Here is a 20,700-nt window from a genome sequence, read left to right on the forward strand (position 1 = left end):
GTCCCCCCACACAAAGAGCCGGATTCTGCTTTTTTTTCCCTGTTAAAAGGGTGTTTTCCTTGCCACTGTCGCCTTTTGGCTTGCTCTGGGGGTCAGGCATATGGGTTCTGTAAAGTGTCTCGAGACAATTTGACTGTAATTGGCGCTATATAAATAAAATTGAATTGAAAATTGAATTGAATTAACCTTAAACTTGACCTTAAACAAAAGGTAAAATACAAAGTGTTAAACAGGGAGGAATATAAGGTTTTCATTATCTAAGTAATCTGAGGTACAATTACACTATTTTAGCTATACCATAGGGTTTATAGGAGTGGAGCAGAAGGTGGGAGAGATGGCACAGGGATTGAGCATGCAATTTCTGCATGTGCTTCATAATAAATGCACTTAAATGTGAAGGTCATGGTAGGCATTTAGAATGAAACTAGAAGTACTAATAATGAATTTCACAGTCAGCGTTACTATAAACATACTTGCAAATTTTGGTAGATGAGATTAAAGCAAGAATTGGTGGCTGTTCTGACCCCTTAATGTCTACTTGTTTCCCTTCTCTCTGCTCTTGAAGGGGAACCTGGATGCCTGTGGCAGGCTGTGAGCATGTCCAGCAGCCTCTGGTTTGCAACCTGACTGAGGCGTTCTCAGACCCACTGGAGACCTACATAACCATGGTTAAAGCTCACAACAGCTCACTGTCAGCCATCATTTCAGGATATACACCCATTAGTAAGTGGCACTGTACTGAAAATACAAGACATTTAATCTAAAGGATAGAAAAATAAAAGCATCAAACCAACAGTTTTTACCAAGATGATGAAAAACAAATCAAAATATGTCTTTGCTGTTAGTGAATCTTAAACTGTAGAAGCAAGTACGCTAATTCAATGTAAACATTTCTTATCAGGATGATGCCAAACAGTTCTGAATAGATACTTTATTGTAGGTTATACTGTGGAAAATGTGATGCTCAATGTGCTTTAATAACTGCATTTTTTATGGGTGTTGCCAAAAATATTCGCTCACCTGCCTTGACTCGCATATGAACGTAAGTGATATCCCATTCCTAATGCATAGGGTTCAATATGACGTCGGTCCACCCTTTGCAGCTATAACAGCTTCAACTCTTCTGGGAAGGCTGTCCACAAGGTTTAGGAGTGTGTTTATGGGAATTTTTGACCATTCTTCCAGAAGCACATTTGTGAGGTCACACACTGATGTTGGATGAGAAGGCCTGGCTCTCAGTCTCTGCTCTAATTCATCCCAAAGGTGTTCTATCAGGTTGAGGTCAGGACTCTGTGCAGGCCAGTCAAGTTTATCCACACCAGACGCTGTCATCCATGTCTTTATGGACCTTGCTTTTTGCATTGGTGCACAGTCATGTTGGAAGAGGAAGGGGCCAGATCCAAACTGTTCCCACAAAGTTGGGAGCATGGAATTGTCCAAAATGTCTTGGTATGCTGAAGCATTCAGAGTTCCTTTCACTGGAACTAAGGGGCCAAGCCCAGCTCCTGAAAAACAACCCCACACCATAATCCCCCCTCTACCAAACTTTACACTTGGCACAATGCAGTCCGACAAGTATGGTTCTCCTGGCAACCGCCAAACCCAGACTCATCCATCAGATTGCCAGATGGAGAAATGCAATTTGTCACTCCAGAGAAGGCGTCTCCACTGCTCTAGAGTCCAGTGGTGGCGTGCTTTACGCCACTGCATCCGACGCTTTGCATTGCACTTGGTGATGTATGGCTTGGATGCAGCTGCTCGGCCATGGAAACCCATTCCATGAAGCTCTCTGCTGAAGCACTGTTCTTGAGCTAATCTGAAGGCCACATGAAGTTTGAAGGTCTGTAGCGATTGACTCTGCAGAAAGTTGGCGACCTCTTGGCACTATGCGCCTCAGCATCCACTGACCCCGCTCCTTCAGTTTACGTGGTCTACCACTTGGTGGCTGAGTTGCTGTCATTCCCACACACTTCCACTTTCTTATAATACAGCTGACAGTTGACTGTGGAATATTTAGGAGCGAGGAAATGTCACGACTGGATTTGTTGCACAGGTGCTATCCTATCACAGTTCCACGATGGAATTCACTGAGCTCCTGAGAGTGACCCATTCTTTCACAAATGTTTGTAAAAGCAGTTTGCATGCCTAGGTGCTTGATTTTATACACCTGTGACCATGGGAATGATTGGAACACCTGTTTCTGATCGTTTGGATGGACGAGCGAATACTTCTGGCAATATAGCGTGTGTGTGTATATACAGACCTGATCAAAATCTTAAGACCAGTTGAAAAATAGCTTGAATTTACCTTTTGCACATTTGGATCTTAATGAGGTTTTAAGTAGAGCTACAATATGCAAAAGCAAGAAGGGGGAGTGATAGAAAAAGCACTTTGAAAAAGTAATTTATTGAAAACAACAAGTAAACTGAAATAGGCTGTTTATCAGCTGATCAGAAGTTTAAGACCATCGCTCAAAAAATTACAAAAAACTCTCCAAACCAGAACAAAAAATTTTCTCAGTAGGACTCAGTAATGAGTAGCTCCACCGTTCTTGTTAATCACTTCAAAAATTCGTTTGGGCATGCTTGATGCGAGTGTTTCCAGGAGGCTGGTGGGAACATTGCTCCAAGTGGTGAAGATGGCTTCACGAAGGGCATCAACTGTCTGGAACTGATGGCCATTTTTATAAACTTCCCTTGCCATCCATCCCCAAATGTTCTCTATGGGATTTAAATCAGGGGAACATGCGGGATGGTCCAAAAGAGTGATGTTATTCTCCCTGAAGAAGTCCTTCGTCAAGCGAGCATTGTAAACTGCAGCGTTGTCCTGTTGAAAAACCCAGCTGTTACCACACAGACGAGGGCCCTCAGTCATGAGGGATGCCCGCTGCAACATCTGCACGTAACCAGCCACCGTTTGACGACCTGCACCACCTGAAGCTCCAGTGTTCCACTGAATGAAAAAGCACCCAGATCATGATGGACCCCCCTCCACTGTGCCGGGCAGAAAACTTCTCAGGTGGGATCTCCTGGTCATGCCAGTAACGTTGGAAGCCATCTGGACCGTCAAGGTTAAATTTTTTCTCATCAGAGAATAAAACTTTTTCCACCTTTCAATGTCCCACGTTTTATGCTCCCTGGCAAAGTCTAAATGGGCAGTTTTGTGTCGTTGTAGGAGACGAGGTCTTTGAATTCGTTTTTTGTTTTTGAAACCCTTTTCCCGCAGATGCCGTCTGATGGTTATTGCGCTGCAGTCGGCACCAGTAAGGGCCTTAATTTGGGTCGAGGACCGCCTTGTGTCTTGACGGACAGCCAATCGGATCCTCCGGCTCAGCGCAGGTGTAATTTTTTTGGGTCTACCACTTGACTTTTTTGTTCCATAATGCTCAGGATCTTTCAAAAAATTTAGAATGACTGTCTTACTGCGTCCAACCTCAGCAGCAATGGCACGTTGCGAGAGGCCTTGCTTATGCAGCTCGACGATCCGACCACGTTCAAGAAGAGAAAGCTTCTTAGCTTTAGCCATCAGGAGGGCATGCCCGTGTGAATGCCTGACAGATGAGAATTTTGAGCAGATTTGGGCTTTTATAGCCTGTGGTCTTAAACTTTTGATCAGCTGATAAACAGCCCATTTCAGTTTACTTCTTGTTTTCAATAAATTACTTTTTCAAAGTGCTTTTTGTCTCACTCCCCCTTCTTGCTTTTGCATATTGTAGCTCTACTTAAAACCTCATTAAGATCCAAATGTGCAAATGGTAAATTCTAGCTATTTTTCAACTGGTCTTAAGATTTTGATCAGGTCTGTATATATATATATATATATATATATATATATATATATATTTATTTTTAATTTTTTGTTTTTCTTTATATAAAGAATATGACCCAGTCAAAAGCTAGAGTACACACACTCTTTAAATAGTTTGTTACTTCTGCAATTTTTTGGATTGTGGTGCAATACTGAATACACCAATACACCAAAACTGTGATTTACACATATCTGAAATAAGTTCACGACTAACTACATGACACTGGCACTGGATCCTTTGGGTACTGTGGGTTGCAGGGCAGGGCAGAGCCTCCGTGGATCAGACTTGTTATAGTATATCCTGTAGACACTTGATTGGATTCTAAAATGGGAAGCTTCGAAGAGGGGTCTACACCTCAGACTTAGAGGACAAAATGTATGCTCAGGTGGATTGATAATTGTTTATTCAAAATTATCACACAATCCGATTTCACATTTGGCCAGCAAGATGATTAAGTAAAATTACCGTAAAAATACAGTCTATGAAGCTTGTTTTTAATGTGCAATCAATAAGTGTTTCAGGAATGACAGGGCAAATGATTTAAGGGGAGAATTAATTATGTAATGGTAGGTAATTGGCATACACTGGTGACCTGTCCCGGGTGTACCTTGCTTTCACCATAAGTCAGCTGGGATGGACTGTAGCCCTCCTGCGACCCTACAGAGGAAAGAACGGTGTATAGATAATGGGTGGATGGATAGGTAGCTGGCATCTTTACAATTTAGGTGTCGAAATGTGAGCAATGGACAGTTGAGGCATTGGAATTACATTTATGTAACTTTGTTGTGACAAGCAGACAGTCAACTACTAACTACTACACAATGATAATGCACAGTAAGAGAAGAAAACATAAGACAAACAAAGCTGTGATGGTGAGTGAGATAAATGGAAAGTAGAATAGATTGAGGAATGAAGTGCTCACACCTGAAAGTAGCTGCTAATTTGGTGGTAGGCTAATTTGGAATTTTGGGGAAATTTAATTTGACAAGAAAAGACAATTTAGAAAGATGCACTAAGTTCTTAGTGACTGAAAATTACTTGCATGCATGTTGCGATGATGCAGTGATAATCTGATGAATAATACATCTGTTGATGTTAAGATCAGCGTGTTACAGCTAGTCTGAACTTCAGTAAATAGTCTCCTTCTTTCTTTGGTTCATAGGAGAACTCAAAAACAACTCAAGAAGGACTGAAAATGGGGCTTTTAAATAGACTGCCCCATATAAATTACTCAAGAAGAGAGGCTGGGCAATCTCCTTTGAGGATGGCTCGTGTCCCTTGCAGAGTTACACTTTTAAGAAATTTTTAGTAGTTCATATAAATGTGAAATAATCTAATATTGTAAAGCCTCATTTACAATTGTGTCCTGGTTAGACAGGTCAAAACATTGTATGGATTGGTGTCTTTGTTCTATTGATAACAGTGAACCCTGTCTCCGGTCCAATGTTGTAAATATGTTAAATTCCAGTGCTACAAAAGGGGGACATAATCCTCCTCTTTGTTTGTTTTAAAATCAGCTATGGCTGATTGAACCTACCACTCCTAGTCATGTTCTTTGAGTTGTTTCTAAGCACCTTTTGCAGTTTGTGAGTCTGCATTGGCCTGCTGTGGGACACCACTGCTACTGGGGAGTACCATTGCATTGATGAAAACGTTCACGTTACTGCTGTTATGGTTGACCGGTCAACTCGTAGAGCAGCTTGCATTGTTTATATATTTGTGTATTTGGTGTTTTAGTAGTTGAAAAATCTAAACACAGCGCGCTTCCTTCAGTTGTCTTGGTCAATGTGTGCTCTTGCGCAACAAAACAGATGAGTTGCAAGCCAACTTTAACCACATGCGTGAATTAGGGTCTGCCTCAATTCTTGCATTTACAGAAAGTGGTTAAATTGGAAGGGCAGTGATGGCATGCTGCACAGTGATGGCTTCGCCCTTCCTTATGACTTGACAGAGACCCTGAGAATCCTGGAAAACAACACGATGACGGCGTGTGTCTCTAAGTAAACACATGAAGGTGCTCAACATCATCATCAGAGAGGAGCTCTGCAACACTGTCATCGAACTTCTGGCTGTCTCCCTCTTCACCTTCTATCTTCCCAGAGAATTCCTTTAGCTCTTTTTTTATCCGGGTTTACATTCATCCCAAAGCAAATGCTACAGCAGCCACACAGCATATAAAGAATACTGTAAACAGACTCGAGCTGATATCCCCAGACTCTCCCAAATTCATTCTGGGAGACTTAAGCCATTGCTCTGCTGACAAGCCACTGAAAGGATTTCAAAAATATAACACCTGCACCACCCACCTAGGGACGTCTCTGGATAAATGTTGTGAGTCTGTTCCAGATGCATATAGGCCTATTGCTCTTCCCCTGCTGGGCTCTGCTGACCACCGACCATCCTGCTTGCACCAGCCTACACCCTGGTAATAAGGAGGACAGAGATAGTTGTCAAAAACATCAAGCAGTGGACAAATGACACCATTGCAACTCTGAAGGCATACTTCGAATCCACAAACAGAGACAACCTCCTGACCCGCTGCAGCAACATCAGCGAGCAAATAGACACAGTGTTCTACATATCTCCTTCTGTGTAGACAATTTCTTGCCCACTGAAATGGTAACATTCTACAATAACAACAAAGAATGGATAACCAAATAGCCCAAGGAAATTCCCAACAAGAAGGAAGGGATATTTTACAATGGCACTGAATGTGAAAAAATGAGCTTCACACCCACAGAACCATCCTGGCGGCAAGTAACAGCTCAATACCCCCCCAACAACCTCAATTCTTTCTTTTCCTGATTTGAGACAGACAGCACCATCTGAATAGATGGAATCATCTCCTCCCTCATGCTCATCGGAGAAGAACTCACCTTCAACACCTTCTACCTCAAGAGAACCACGAAGAACACAGCATCCAGTCCAGACAACATCAGGGGTTGTGTCCTGTGGTGGTGTGCAGAGCAGCTGGAAGGCATGTTTCAGCTCCTGTTTCAAAGATCTATGGACAGCGACATAGCTCCCCAGCTATGGAAACACTCCACAGTGTTCCCCATTCCAAAGAACTCTGTTAAGGCTTTAAACAACCTCAGGCCTGTGACACTCACCAGTCTTATAATTAAAGTGATGGAAAGGGTCATCAGGATGCACATGATCAAGGTGACTAACCCACTAAGTGACCCTTTCTAGTTCGCATACTGTGTGAGCAGGCGAGTTTATGATGCAAAAATATGGACATGGACACTGTCCACAAGCATCTGGAAAAACCCAATGCCACAGCCCGACTCCTGTTTACAGACTTCTGCATTCAACACTCTACAACCACACATCATGGTGGAGAAACTCTCCATCTGCTATACCTGAAGGACCAGCTAATCCTGCGTATCATAGATCATAGAGTGCTGGTCAATATCACCTTCTTGAACCTCTCTTTCACCTCTACTGGCTCCCCTCAGGGCTGTATCCTCTCACCTCTGCTCTTCATCCGCTATACCGATGACTGAATGTACATCCACCCAGACTGTTATCTGGTTTAGTATGGTGATGACCTTCTCCAGCAAGCAGAGTGAGCAGACTACAACAGCTGTTAGCACTAGCCATGGCATCAAGGTAGAAATAGTGAATGAATACAAATACCTAGGCACAATTTTTGATAACATATTCAGTGTTCAAAAATTGTGCCAGTTCTGACGTAACGACGAAACGCTGTAGGTTGAGGATGTTGTAAACCGAAGACCCCCTGTATTATGGACTGATAAATCAAAATTTTAAATCTTTGGTTCATCACATAGGATTTTTATACACTGTCGAGTAGGCAAGAGGATGGTTCTTCAGTGTGTGACATCTACTGTCACACATGGAGGAGGAAGCGTGATGGTCTGGGGCTGTTTTGCTGGATCCAGGGTCTGTGACTTGTACAGAGTGAGAGGTACCCTGAACCAAAATGGCTACCACAGCATTTTGCAACACCATGCGATGCCCTCTGGTATGCCCCTAGTTGGTCAGAGGTTCATCCTAGAGCAAGATAATGACCCAAAATATAAGTCCAAGCTATGCCAGAACTACCTTAGGAAAAAAGAACAAGATGGTAAGCTTGAAAACTTGGAGTGGCAGCACAGTCTCCAGACTTAAACCCCATGGTTTGGGATGAACTGGACAGAAGAGAGTGAAAGCAAAGCAACCCACAAGTGCCACACATTCATGGGAACTTCTGCAACAGAGTTGGGAAGAACTTTCTGAAGAATATTTGATTTCCATTGTGGAAAGAATTCCACGAGTGTGTTCAGCTGTTATATCTTCCAAAGGTGGCAACTTTGATGAGTCAAAAGATTAGAATTTTGGTTTCTAAATGTATTTTTTTAACTTCATTTGTTTCTTTGTTCTATCCTTTCATTTCAGACTACAATGAGACATTAATATGCATAATTTCCAATAAATAAATGGAAAAATTGGGGTGTTGTAAAACTTTTAACGGATAGTGTACATACATATGTATGTTCTATATAATTCCATTTGTCGTTTCACAAGTTTTCATGTTTTAATTCTGCTCTACAATGCACAAAATTGCAAAAAGCACAACAACCAAAAAGCAAAAACAGTATGTGTGCATGTGCACATTTGCCCAACCATCTTTGTGAGAACAGTGAAGTGAGGACATTTTGGTTAGTCTGCACTTTGTCACCACTTCAAATGGCTGTTATAGGTTTGAGAGTTAGAACTTGGTTTTTACTGTAGGTTTAGAACTAGGTTAGGCTTAGGCATTTTATTGTGTGTTTTATTGATTAAGATTAGGTAATTGTAGCAATCATGTATCGTGTCAGTGAATGTCTTTGTAACAGAAGAAACCTCCATGTGGCTACTACAAATAAGCGTTGTTATTACAGCCTTATTGTCATATTTGGGGCTGGTACTAAACATTTTCATTAATTTCTTATTTTCACCCCTTTGTTAGATGTTAGTTGCGTGACAGTTTCTGTCGGGAGGACAATTTTACTTTATGTGACTAACATGTTAAATTTGTCACTATTTTTGTCTGTCCCAGTGCACCTGGGTCTTCCACTGCTGACGGTCAGGTCCTGTGGCAGAGATCTGTGTGTGGATCTTCAACCTCCCAAGGAGCACCTTCGGGAGGCCTTTGATAGTCTTAGTTACCAATTAAAGATCAGGAGCAACTATTGGAAAGAATCTCAGGTACCCTACATACAGAATACTGATTTATCTGCTTGTACCACCATGACTGACATGTTTAGGAAAACATTCAGAATAACCCTGCTTAAACAATGCAACTGGCTGTTCTATCATGAGGGTGCTTGATGTGGATTTCTTGCTACAGAGACAGGTGAGAAAATACCCTGAGGAAAGTCGAGTTTGAGCAACTTGTCAGCGTGTAGCATGCGTGTACTTCAGTTCAATTCAATTTTATTTATATGGCATCAATTCACAATTTATGTCATCTCATAGCACTTCATATAGTAAAGTGAAGACTTGTCCAAACATCTTGTGTGTGAAAACAGTTTGAATTTTGAGTTGGTGCTCTGAAACAGGTACAGAATTCGCTCCACAGCCATCCATTTGGCTCATAGTCTGCAGTTTGCTAGTGGTCATATACCAGTGATTCCCAACAAGTGGTAGTTGTATTCCAAGGGATACAGCTACAGTTTCAAAAAGGTGCATTTAGACCAACTAATTTGAAAAAAATCTGAAATACCAATAGCTGCACAGTGGTTCAGCAGTGAGCACTGCAGCTAGAAGATCCACGGTTCTGAGCCTGGGATCTTTCTACATGGAGTTTACATGTTTCCCTGTGCATGCATCAGCTTTCTCTGGATACTCCAGCTTCCTCCCACAGTCCAAAAACATGTCGAGGTTAATTGGTAATTCTGAATTGTCCGTAGGTGTGAATGTGAGTGTGCTTGTTTGTCTCTATGTGTAGCCCTGCGATAGGCTGGCAACCTGTCCAGGGTGTCCCCTGTCTTCACCCTAAGTCAGCTGGGATAGGCTCCAGCCCCCCCGTGACCCTAATGAGGCTCAAGGGGTAATGATAATGGAAGGATGGATGGATGAAATAACAATTTGAAAAAAACAAAACAAAAAGAGGGCAGAAAAGCAGACATCTAACCAGTTACCAAAAAGCAATCAATAAATGATTGAAACAAATAGCTAAAAGTTACAAATAGGTACATGAAAGTCAGGAATTTAATGATTAGTTGTAACTAATGAATAGCTATCTGAAAGTTCCAGGTTAATGGTAAAAAATATGTAGCTAAATAATGGATGAAATCTCAGTAAAAATGGCTTGATTAATTGTAAGACTAAGTAGTGGAAGTGGTTTTAATAGTTAAATTTAGGAGATGAAAAAGTAGTTGAAATAAATGTGCTAAAACAATGGATAATTTAAAGAAGCATCTACTGGTGATGGGAAAATATAGTTAAATATTTACCAAATGTAATGGATACATTGCTAAAACAGTTATGCTTCAAAATAGTTGTACTGATAATTTATCAATTCAATACTTTATTGTCATTGTCATAATAACACAGCTATAATAACAAGATTGTGACTGAGCATCTTAATACTGTCATAGAAAACTGTCAGAGGGCAGCAGACGGAACAGATGATGTGCAGAGTGATGGGATGTTTTGAACATGACGTAGACAGCGGGTGGTGTAGATGGTACTGATCTCTGGAAGACTGATCCCGATGATTTTCCCTGCCGTTTTCACCACACTCTGGAGGGCCTGCTGTTCAACCTTAGTACAACTGGAGAACCACACTAAGAAGCCATACGTTAGTATGCTACCAATAGCACAGTGGTAGAAGTTCACCATGAGCTGCTCAGGGATTTTAGCACTCTTCAGTTTCCTCAGATAGTAGAGACTGTGTTGGGCCTTTTCCCTGGCTGAGGCAGTGTTAATGCCCCAGGTCCTCCATCACAGCTTAAGTTTTGTGACTCTCCACCAAATCACTCCCAATGGAGAGTGGAGTAGGGATAGATCATTCTGTTTCAAGGAAGCCCACAGTAATTTCCTTGGTCTTTTTAATGTTGATGGCCAAGTTGTGGTTTTCACACCATGATGCCAGAAATTGTACTTCACCACTGTAAGCTGACTCATCGTTGTTGTTGATGAGCTCGAGCACCGTGGTGTCATCAGCTAATTTGACAGTGAGATTGCTTGGGAAAGAGGGACAGCTTGCTGGGACCCACAGTGTGGACAGTGACACGTTACAGATGTTGGTGAAGACCTTCATTAGCTCAGCTGCACAATCTTTCAGCACCTGTCCCAGCACTCCATCTAGTCTGGCTGCTTTCTTGGGGTTAGTGTTAGGCAGACTAGGGCTGCAACTATTGATGAATCAATGTATATCAATTAATCGTTTAAGCACGTTACGGCATCAAAAGCGGAAGTGAGCGTGCTATGCAACAGAAATAACTGTTCGGGCAGAGTGCGGACAGTTATTTATATGCACGATACAGCGCAGATGTCCGTTCCTGTTCTGCTTGGACGGTTATTTCTGTTGCATAGTGCACTCAGTTCCACTTTTGAAGCAAAGACTACTCTAAGCCACACAATTGAAAGCTGTAATATTGAAGTAATTTGCCATACATGTTCAAACAAAAAAAAACATATTATGAAGGAAATGAATTATATAGAAAGCCCCACCCTACAAGTTGACAGGATTGGTTCCTTGGATTTGTTGCATATGTATGTACTGCATGGTGGTCTTCAAGGGTAGCTGGTTTACAACAGCTGTAAAATTACACTGCACAAATTACATGTAGAATCACTGCAGTCTCAGTCATAGCTTCTTCTGGTTCAAATTATGGGAATAATGTGTCTTGTGCTAATCTCCTATCTCTCTGTGTTCTGTGGGCAGTTTGTTGAAGAAACCAAGTCCCTGAAAACAGTAATTCTGACGGAGCTGGCACCAGGTAGACAATACTGTGTCTCAGTTCGCTTCTCAGATGGGCTGGAGGCCAAGAAGTCTAACTTTAGCCAACCAGTGTGTGCAGTCACCCCTGGCATCTTCCCTGAAGGTATCATGTGTGTGTGTGTTTCTCACTGTTTCATAACCCTCTGAATTTTAAAGGCTTTGCACAACCACAATAGTGTTTTCAGTTATCCTGACTAGTGAAGCCTTCAGTCAGGTGGAAGTTGGGTGAAAAGGTCAGGACCTCAGAAGTCAATTGAATGGCTGTCCCTACCCTACACTGTATTTCATTTTATCCTTTGCACAATTGCTACTTTCATTCTGTACCTTCTAATTACTGCTGTAACTGTCTCTCCACGAAATTTTAGTTGGTTGTTGATCTTCCTGGGCAATTCCTGGTCTTTGTGAAATCTCACAATTAGATTAGACAGCCTGAGTTTGTTGATGCTTGTAATAGTGTTTCACCTGTTCTTTTTATCATTTTAATCTGATTCCTTGGATTTAAATTGTCTAAACTTGTTTCTGTTTTAATTTTGTGATATTTTCACAACATATATTGTGCACATGTATACTACTACATTGTTTCCAACTTTGAAATGAGCCGCAATGATATCAGTCGTTATTTGTCTCTCATGTATGTCTTAATTTTGGAGAGAACAAATATGTTTTCTTTCTCTGAACTGTGAACTATAACTCTCACTAATGTTTGTCGGCAGTAGTGATGATGAAGGAAATCTCTCTGGATTTATGTGTGAATATTATATCCTCTTTGCAGACTCATTGATCTCAACCTCATTGTGCTTGTTGGTGATCGTTGTAGTGGTTGTTGTTGCCCTGCTGGTTGGTACTGGTTGCATCTGTTTGAAAAGGAGACCACTACCGACAGTCCTGGTAAGTACTGCTTGCATATGATTGCAGTGTAGAAATTAGCTGGGGTTAAGCAGGTTGAAGGGGTTTTTCAACAATTATTTTTATTGTATTTTTGTGGAAAATGTGTCTGTAGTCTGTGCTGGAAAATGTATCTCTGTTATTATATTTACAAATATACTCTGACATTTAATATACAATAGATTTAAAGCTGTCCATGTGGATCACTGCTAATATTATTAGAGAAACTATTTTAAATGTTTTTCATGTAAACTCACTAATAGCAGACTAAAAGAAATACAGTTAAGGACAGTAGTAGCAGAAAAAAATATTAGTGTTGTAGTGCTCAAATATTGGATAGATCTAACATACTGACAACCCTAGCTGTCCGAATGACATTGGCACTTAGTTACTGGGATTGATTGTCTGAGGACCGTAAGTGTCTATTCAGAGTTCTCGGATGTAGTTCTGGTGATGGAGGGCTTTGTGGTTAAGGAGAAGGATTTTGAATTTTATATGGTGTTTGACGGGCAGCCAGTGGAGATTTTGGAGGACGGGAGTGATGTGTTCGCGGGTGTGGGTGAGGAGACGAGTGACAGAGTTCTGAATGACCTGAAGTTTATTAAGGAGTTTGGAGGGTAGACCATAGAGGAGGCTATTGCAGTAGTTGAGTCTGGAGGTGATGAAGGCATGGATGGGGGTTCCAGCAGCAGCGAGGGAAAGAAATGGCCGGAGACGAGCAATGTTTTTCAGATGAAAAAGGCTGCTTTTGTGATGTGTTTGATGTAGGGCTGAAACGATCCCTTGAGTTATTCGAGTAATTTGATTACTAAAATTCCTCGAGGCAAAATTCTCTGAATCGAGGCTTTGTTTAATGAACTACATGTTAGACCCCAGGTTACGAAATGGCAGACCGCGGTCCGAGGCCGGACCCAGACTTCATTTGATACAAACCGGGTCCTTAAATTTGACAGGGCGCTTCTATTTTAACCAGCCGAGCCGCTGTGTTTATCCGACACATCTGCCAGACTTTCAAGCTGAAAGCTCGGTCATGTGACTACCTAGTGGCCCACTGAAGCTCAAGGGCTGTCATGTGACAATGTTGTGGCCCGCTAGTGACCGCCCACCATGCGTGCGATTTTCAGATGCAGCGCGTCTATATGTGGGAAAAACGCATCTAGTTGACACGTACCTTCACTGTATGTTTTCTGTAAGTATTCAGGCACCATGCCGGAATTCTGGTGTGCGGCGCTGGCGTTTGGCTCGAATACGAAAAAAGATTGGACTATATTGCCAATCGTGTTTATCTATCAGTAGAATGAGGGGAACGCAGTTTTTGCTCTCAACCAGACCAATATCATTAGCCAATGGGAAATAGAGTGGGTGTGGGTCTTAGAAAAACGTTGAGATCCAGCTGCATTTGAGTCCATATTGGCACACAGAGAGCGCAGTATTCCGCCGGGGCTTCTCAGTCGATTTTGTAGTAGGATTGCAATCATGTAATTGTCAGCAGGCAGCTGACATAGTGTTCACTTGTCATGGTTACAGTGATGCTAAATACATGTGGGGTTCCCATGGCTTTTGGTTTTAGTTGAATACCCCTGTAATATACTGTATATGTACAATACCCCTGTACTATACTACATATGTACAATATTACCTGTCCTATATTATATATGTACTATACCTGTGTACTATACTATATATCTACAATACACCTGTACTATACTATATATATGTGTCCAGGACGGTTATTTCTGTTGCACAGCGCGCTCACTTCCGCTTTTGATGCTGTAACGCGCATGCCTAGTGCGGAATCCGATTACTCAATTAATCACCAGAATAATTGATAGAATACTCAATTACTAAAATGATCAATAGCTGCAGCGCTAGTTTGATGTACTATTCAAAAGTGAGTTGGGTGTTGAGGATTAGTCCAAGGTTGCTGGTGTGAGGGGAGGGAGTTAGGGATGAGTTGTTGACAGTGAGGCAGAAGTGATGAAGGACTAGGTGAGGGATTTGGGGCTGATGATCATGAGGTCAGATTTGTCACAGTTCAGGCTGAGGGCATGATGGATTTTATCGTAGCTTATCGTACGTTTGAGTTTGGGGTGGGATGGGGATGCTGATGTCCATTTTGATAACCAGGTGATCAGAGATGTGGAGGTTATGGCATGATGGCTGTGATAGCTGTATCCGGTGGAGCAGACCAAGTCCAGGATGTGGCCATGGTGGTGTGTGGGAAAGTGAATGTGTTAGGTGAAGTTGAAGCAGTGGAGAAGATCCAGAAATTCATTGGCATGTATACAGCTGCGATTGTCAGTGTGGATGTTAAAGTCACCAAGGAGGAGGATGGATGGAGAGATGGTATAGAGATGGGTGAGGAGATTGGAGAGGTCAGTGAGAGAGTCCAGGTTTGGTTTGGGTAGGTGGTAAATAACAACCGTAACCAGGTGGACACTGCTAGGGAGTTTATACACAACATGTTCAAATGAAGAAACAGCCAGGATGGAGTGTGGTGATTTTAATGACCATCCTGTGGATTGCTAATACTGCCACCCCGTCATTCTGCATGGGGTTTGTCTGTGTAGGTGTATCCTGTGGGTGTTGCTTTGTTGAGTGAAAAGTAGTCCAGTGGTTTGTGCCATGTTTCAGTTAAGCAGAGGAAGTCCAGATTATTGTCCAGAATGAATTCATGGAAGATGAGGCTTTTGTTGGTGAGGGAGCGGGTGTTAAACAGAGCCAAATATAGATGACGTGTAGCTGAGGGTGTGTGTATGGACCAGGGAAGTGGGCGTAGATTGGTCAGATTCACCTGTCGGTCAGTTTGTTGTGATGATGTAATCTGGAAGTGCGGTGGGACCGGATGGATGGAATGGAGCGTGGAGAGGAAGAGTGGTGAACAAACTTTTGGCCATAGCCTCTGTGTGCCGGGCGGCAGGTGTGGAGTATTCCAGCTTCTTTGAGGATGTCTTGGCAGTCTGGGGGAAGGTGGTGGTTGAGGGAGCAGAGGTCGGAGGCGGAGTACAGCGGTGGCATGGTCCGGTGGAGGAGAGCTAGTGCAGGGCTAACTGGAGCCAGAGTGGACTAGGAACCAGGTGGGCGAGGAGGCAGCGGTGAGAAACCCATGAAGATCCAGAGAATGATTCAGGGCATGACGAGCAGAAAAGCACGGTGCCAGCAGTCCATGGAGTGGAGGAAGTAGAGGCAAGCAGTCTGGAACCGGGTGGAGGTTGGGTGTCCCGCCTGTCGGCCACCTCAGTGGGAAGAAGCAGAAGATGCCTATGGTGGAAAACAGCAGGCTGTGTCGCTAAACCATACCAGGATGGGAAGACTCCAGTGAGTTAAGCTGTTTTGGTATCAGCTGGTGTAGTGGCAGGCATCCAAAGTTCTTAGACTGCTGTGATTGAAAATTGACACCGGTCGGTTGGTCTTGATGTTGCTGGGAGGCAAACAGAACATGCACCTCTCGGCAGGTAAGCTTCAAGTGATAACATCATGAATTGTAGAAACATTCTAGCAGCACCAAGTGTTATGAAAGGTATAATTTGTTTTCTAAGCCATCACTTAGAAATAAAGTTTGTATTTTCAGTGTGCAGTCCATGATAGCGATGGCTTGGGGGTAGAAAGTGCTCTTAAATCTGGTGGTGTGTGTTTTGATTGATAACACCTTCCTGAGAGCAATGGCTATACTACACTGTTTTGTTCCTAATATAATGAAGAAATGGATTCAACTAGTTTAACTTTTAATCAGCAGCTCAAAGTGAATAAGTGAAAACACATACCGTACATACAACCACAGTTAATTTTTTTGATGAGTCATTTGATATCTTTGTCTTTTTAGATGGGTCATAGAATGTCAAAACTGGCTCTGTTGTTAGAGTGGTTTTCATTTGTGACCATTCCTGTTAATGGCTGACAGTCCATTTGAACTCAGTTTTGTTGTGCAACAGCTGTCTCAGATGTCCAATCTTTGAGGACAGGTTTGGTATGGACTTACCGATGAAATTTATCATGCCCCATATTCTTAGAACACCTTTTCTATCCTCTGATCTGGGCATCTCCAGTATTGCCTGCATCAGACAACTTGTCTCCCAGAAATGTTAGTTCTCTCACTCCAAACTACATTTTTCTTTGTTCAGCTTATGGCTAGACACGAATATTCAGTCGTGACGATGTTATCTGAATATTTATTTAGAGATCAGAATATTTGGCGTGTCCCCCCATCGGATGTTACGATATGAACTGATCCTAATATTCGCCTCGTGTCCCCTCGTGTCTTGCTATTTCCCATGTTATTTCATCCCTGGTTAGAATCTGGTAATGTTAGCATTCAGATCTTTTGGATCCATACACACACAAAGACCACCAGTCTTTTTTCCCAACACAAACCATTGAGGTCACCCATTCTGTGGGCTCCTCCATTTTCATTATAACTCCCAGTAATGTAATTCAATCAAGCTCTTTTTTCAGCTCATCTCATAGAATTTGCCTGGAAACATGGCTCTGCATCATCTTTTAGCTGTATCTTGTAGGTAAATGGTAAGACACCAAACCCTTTAAAGACACTTGAGTACTGATCCACTATTGCATCTACGCTGTTATGTGCATTTATTTTGATACTGTACACTGTCTTGATAAAGGCCCAATTTTTTACATGCTTTGTCTCCTAACAGTAAGTCATATCCGCCTGGAACAATAACAAACATGAGATGGTATTCTTTTCCTTTAACTTTCATTTTGAGTGTGCGCGTGCCTTTAGTATCAATGAGCTGTCCATTATAGGCTTTGAATGGCTTTGCTTATCTGTGAATGTGAAGTTTTAGTCTCATGAGTCTCAGGTTGTGTTCATTTACTAAACTGGCCTTTGCTCCTATGCCCAGCTTAACAGTAATAACAGCTCCATTAATCTCCAGTACTACTGTCCATTTGTCCACTGTCTCTTTACTTTAATATCCTACTGTGTTACCATGCCCACAAAGAAAGAGTTAATGAGGTCTATTACCTCTGCAGTATGCACACGTTCACTTTGGTTTTGCTTCATTTTGGAAAGACATTGTTTGCCAAAGTGACTCTGTTTTCTGCACTTGTTGCATACTTGTTGCCACATCTTTTACAGTTAAAAATATGAGTCTTTTCTCTGCTTTGGCTGCTGTCCTTTTTGTTTTAGGCCATTTTGACAATCCTGCGACCACTTCGACATATTTTTCACCACCCTTAGTAACATCTCCGAATGTTTTGGCATGCTGCAATGGTAGTTCACTCACATAACATATATTCACAGCCCCAGTTAGCGTTAATTCAGTCTCACATAGTAGTTACTCCCTTACATTAATAATGGAATAATAATGGATTAGATTTATATAGTGCTTTTCAAGGCACTCAGAGCGCTTCACAATGAATCCATTATTCATTCACTCACACATTCTCACTTGGTGGTGGTAAACTGCATTTGTAGCCACAGCTGCCCTGGGGCAGACTGACGGAAGCGTGGCTGCCAATCCGCGCCTACAGCCCCTCTGACCACCACCAACATTCACACGCATTCATACTCCAGTGTGAGTAGCAGCACTGGAGGCAATAGGTGGGTAAAGTGTCTTGCCCAAGGACACAACAGTACACAAATAGGACAGAGCGGGAATCGAACCGCCGACCCTTCGATCATTGGATGACCCGCTCTACCACCTGAGCCACAGCCGCCCCGATTAGTATCTTAAATCCCGAACACCATTTGTTCACGGATCATTGAATCTTGGAGGACTCCAAAATTGCATGTTCTAGCTTTAAACTTTAAATCTGTGAGGAAGGCATCATAATTTTCGACTGGATGCTGCACGTGTGACCTAAACACATACCTCTCAAATGTTTCATTCCTTTTTGGTGAACAGTGTTTATCAAACTTGTGAATGACTGTGTCAAACTTTGTTACGGTGAAGGGAGTCAGAACCCAGAGTGCAGGCACACAGTACAGGCACAGGCAGGCCAGGTTGGACAATGGAGATTTATTTAAACAGAATAAGTAAATACAAATAAACCAAAGTCAACTAGGGACAACTGATAAACCAAAGTCCAGGTAAATTACTAAGGATAAAACAGGATTAAACAAACTCAAAACTAAGAACTGGAAATGACTAAAGGATAGCGACCAGATCTAAAATAACAACTAACAACCAAATCCGGCGAACTTACAAGACAGGACAACAAAGCAGGGAGGGAGAGGGCTGACTGGCAAGGAGGACCAATGATCCAGGAGATGCGTCGTCAAGAACAGGAGAGCGCCGCGGAGAGTGGTAGAGCGTGAGTGGCGTCCAGCAGCAGGAATGGCTCACTAGAGCGGAACCGATGCTACCGCAAATCATGGCAGTCCTGGGCAACGGCAGAATCGACGCCAGCCATAGATGACAGGGAGCGGCGGCCCGGCAGACAAACCTGAGCCGAGAGTAGATGGGCCGGAAGGAATGTGTTGTTGAAATTTTGGCTATGACCCGGCAGAGACTGGTGGGATGAGCTGGTTTTTAAATGGAGCTGATGGCTGATCTGGAGCAGCTGTGCTTCCTGCACAGCTGTATCCATCGCGTTGGAATCAAGACCAGGTGCGTAGTGCAGAGGGGGGAGGTACCGAGGCTGAGGAGAAGACAGGCAGGTAGAGAAGAGGGAGAGGAGGAAAAGAGAGGAAGAGAGAAACGAGGAGGAGAAAAGGCGGGAGAGAGGGGAGAAGGGAGACAGGGGGCCAGGCTGTGACTGTGACAAACTTGTCCTTATCATCTCCGTCAACATACACATCCATTTTATATACCTCTATTGCTTGAGATCCAGCAACGGTGAGAAGAGGTGCTATTTTCGGTGCATCTGGCTTGCTGTCCAGTCCAAGAGCCTGCAGGTACAGCAAAAAATGCTGTTTGAACATTTGCCACTCACAGTCCACGTTTCCAGTCCAACTTATGGCGTCAGGCGGCTTTACATTTTCCATGACTTCCACCACTGTGGACTTCGGACTGCTCCTGGTACCATGTGTTGTTTTTAAAATAATGAAGAAACTGGGTTCAACTAGGGCTGGGCGATAAATCGATTTTATTGATTAATTCGACTTTGTACTTAATGTCGATTTGTTTTAATGAAAATCAATTTTCTCATCAACATCCGCCACCAGCGCCTGCCTGCTGGGCTCCCGTAGTTCAGAGTGCGCGCCCCCCCCCCCCCCCCCCCACTTGATACACAAACAACATGGCGGCGAGCGTTGCAGATCTAAAGGTGCGTGTCCACTAGATGCTATTTTCCCGCACGGCAACGCACCGCATCTCAAAATCGCATGGACGGCGGGTGGTCACTAGCGGACCACAACATGGTCACATGACAGCGCTGAGCAACAGCGGGCCGCTACGTGGTGACGTCACCGAGCTTTCAGCTGGACAGTCCTGCAGATGAGTCGGATAAACACAGCGGCTCGGCCACAAATTTTCCCTTTTATTTCAAAAACACGTCAGCGAAAAGTATTTCTGAAAGCATTTGAGGCGAGAAATAATCTGTGCAGCAGCTGAATCTGTCCTCGTTTTAGGTCACTGACACCTAGTTTATAAGTTTGAGGACAGTTTCACGATGCGTGGGATCTCCGCACGCCGCATCCAATATGTGATAGATAGTAGATCTCTAGTTCTCTGGTTAAAAATTTAATCAGCAAAAAGAAAAAAAATGCAGGTAAGCTCACCACAACACTGACTGAACAGAAAGTTTGTAAGTATTTGGTCCTATAGACAAATGTAAAGTCAACATTAGGAAACTGATTAGTACTCAAACAATCATCGCAAAGCAATTGGTCAGTTTTCACTTTACACTGTATGAATTACCAACATGTGATCATAGTACACTTGTCAATACCACTGATAGGGTGTCATAGTCAATAACCAATAACAGGGAGGGCGACACAAAGATGGAGCAGGTCGGACATTAACCTGCCGGGCAGCATACAGGAGAGAGCCACATTTCTGCACTAACGATACAAATCCAGAGCAGCGACACTAACATGATGAGTTAATCTGCTGTAAAGTCAGGACTGGCCTCCTACTGTCACCTTGACACATTTATATCTCATGAT

The 20,700-nt window shown here is 42.8% G+C and overlaps 1 protein-coding gene across 2 annotated transcripts in view; it reads left to right on the forward strand.

Moving 5' to 3' along the window:
• LOC111588460 (interferon alpha/beta receptor 2-like) overlaps nucleotides 1-20,700 on the forward strand; it is a 39,375-nt gene that overhangs the window by 6,806 nt on the left and 11,869 nt on the right. For both annotated transcript variants that reach the window (XM_023298868.3, XM_035943154.2), the window contains exons 4-7: nucleotides 566-723; nucleotides 8,853-9,001; nucleotides 11,688-11,847; nucleotides 12,517-12,632. In XM_023298868.3, coding sequence (XP_023154636.1) covers nucleotides 566-723; nucleotides 8,853-9,001; nucleotides 11,688-11,847; nucleotides 12,517-12,632 — 583 coding nt within the window. The remainder of the gene's footprint in view (nucleotides 1-565; nucleotides 724-8,852; nucleotides 9,002-11,687; nucleotides 11,848-12,516; nucleotides 12,633-20,700) is intronic.

This window comes from Amphiprion ocellaris, chromosome 11 (assembly GCF_022539595.1).
Source record: "Amphiprion ocellaris isolate individual 3 ecotype Okinawa chromosome 11, ASM2253959v1, whole genome shotgun sequence".
Classification (NCBI taxonomy): Eukaryota; Metazoa; Chordata; class Actinopteri; family Pomacentridae; genus Amphiprion; species Amphiprion ocellaris.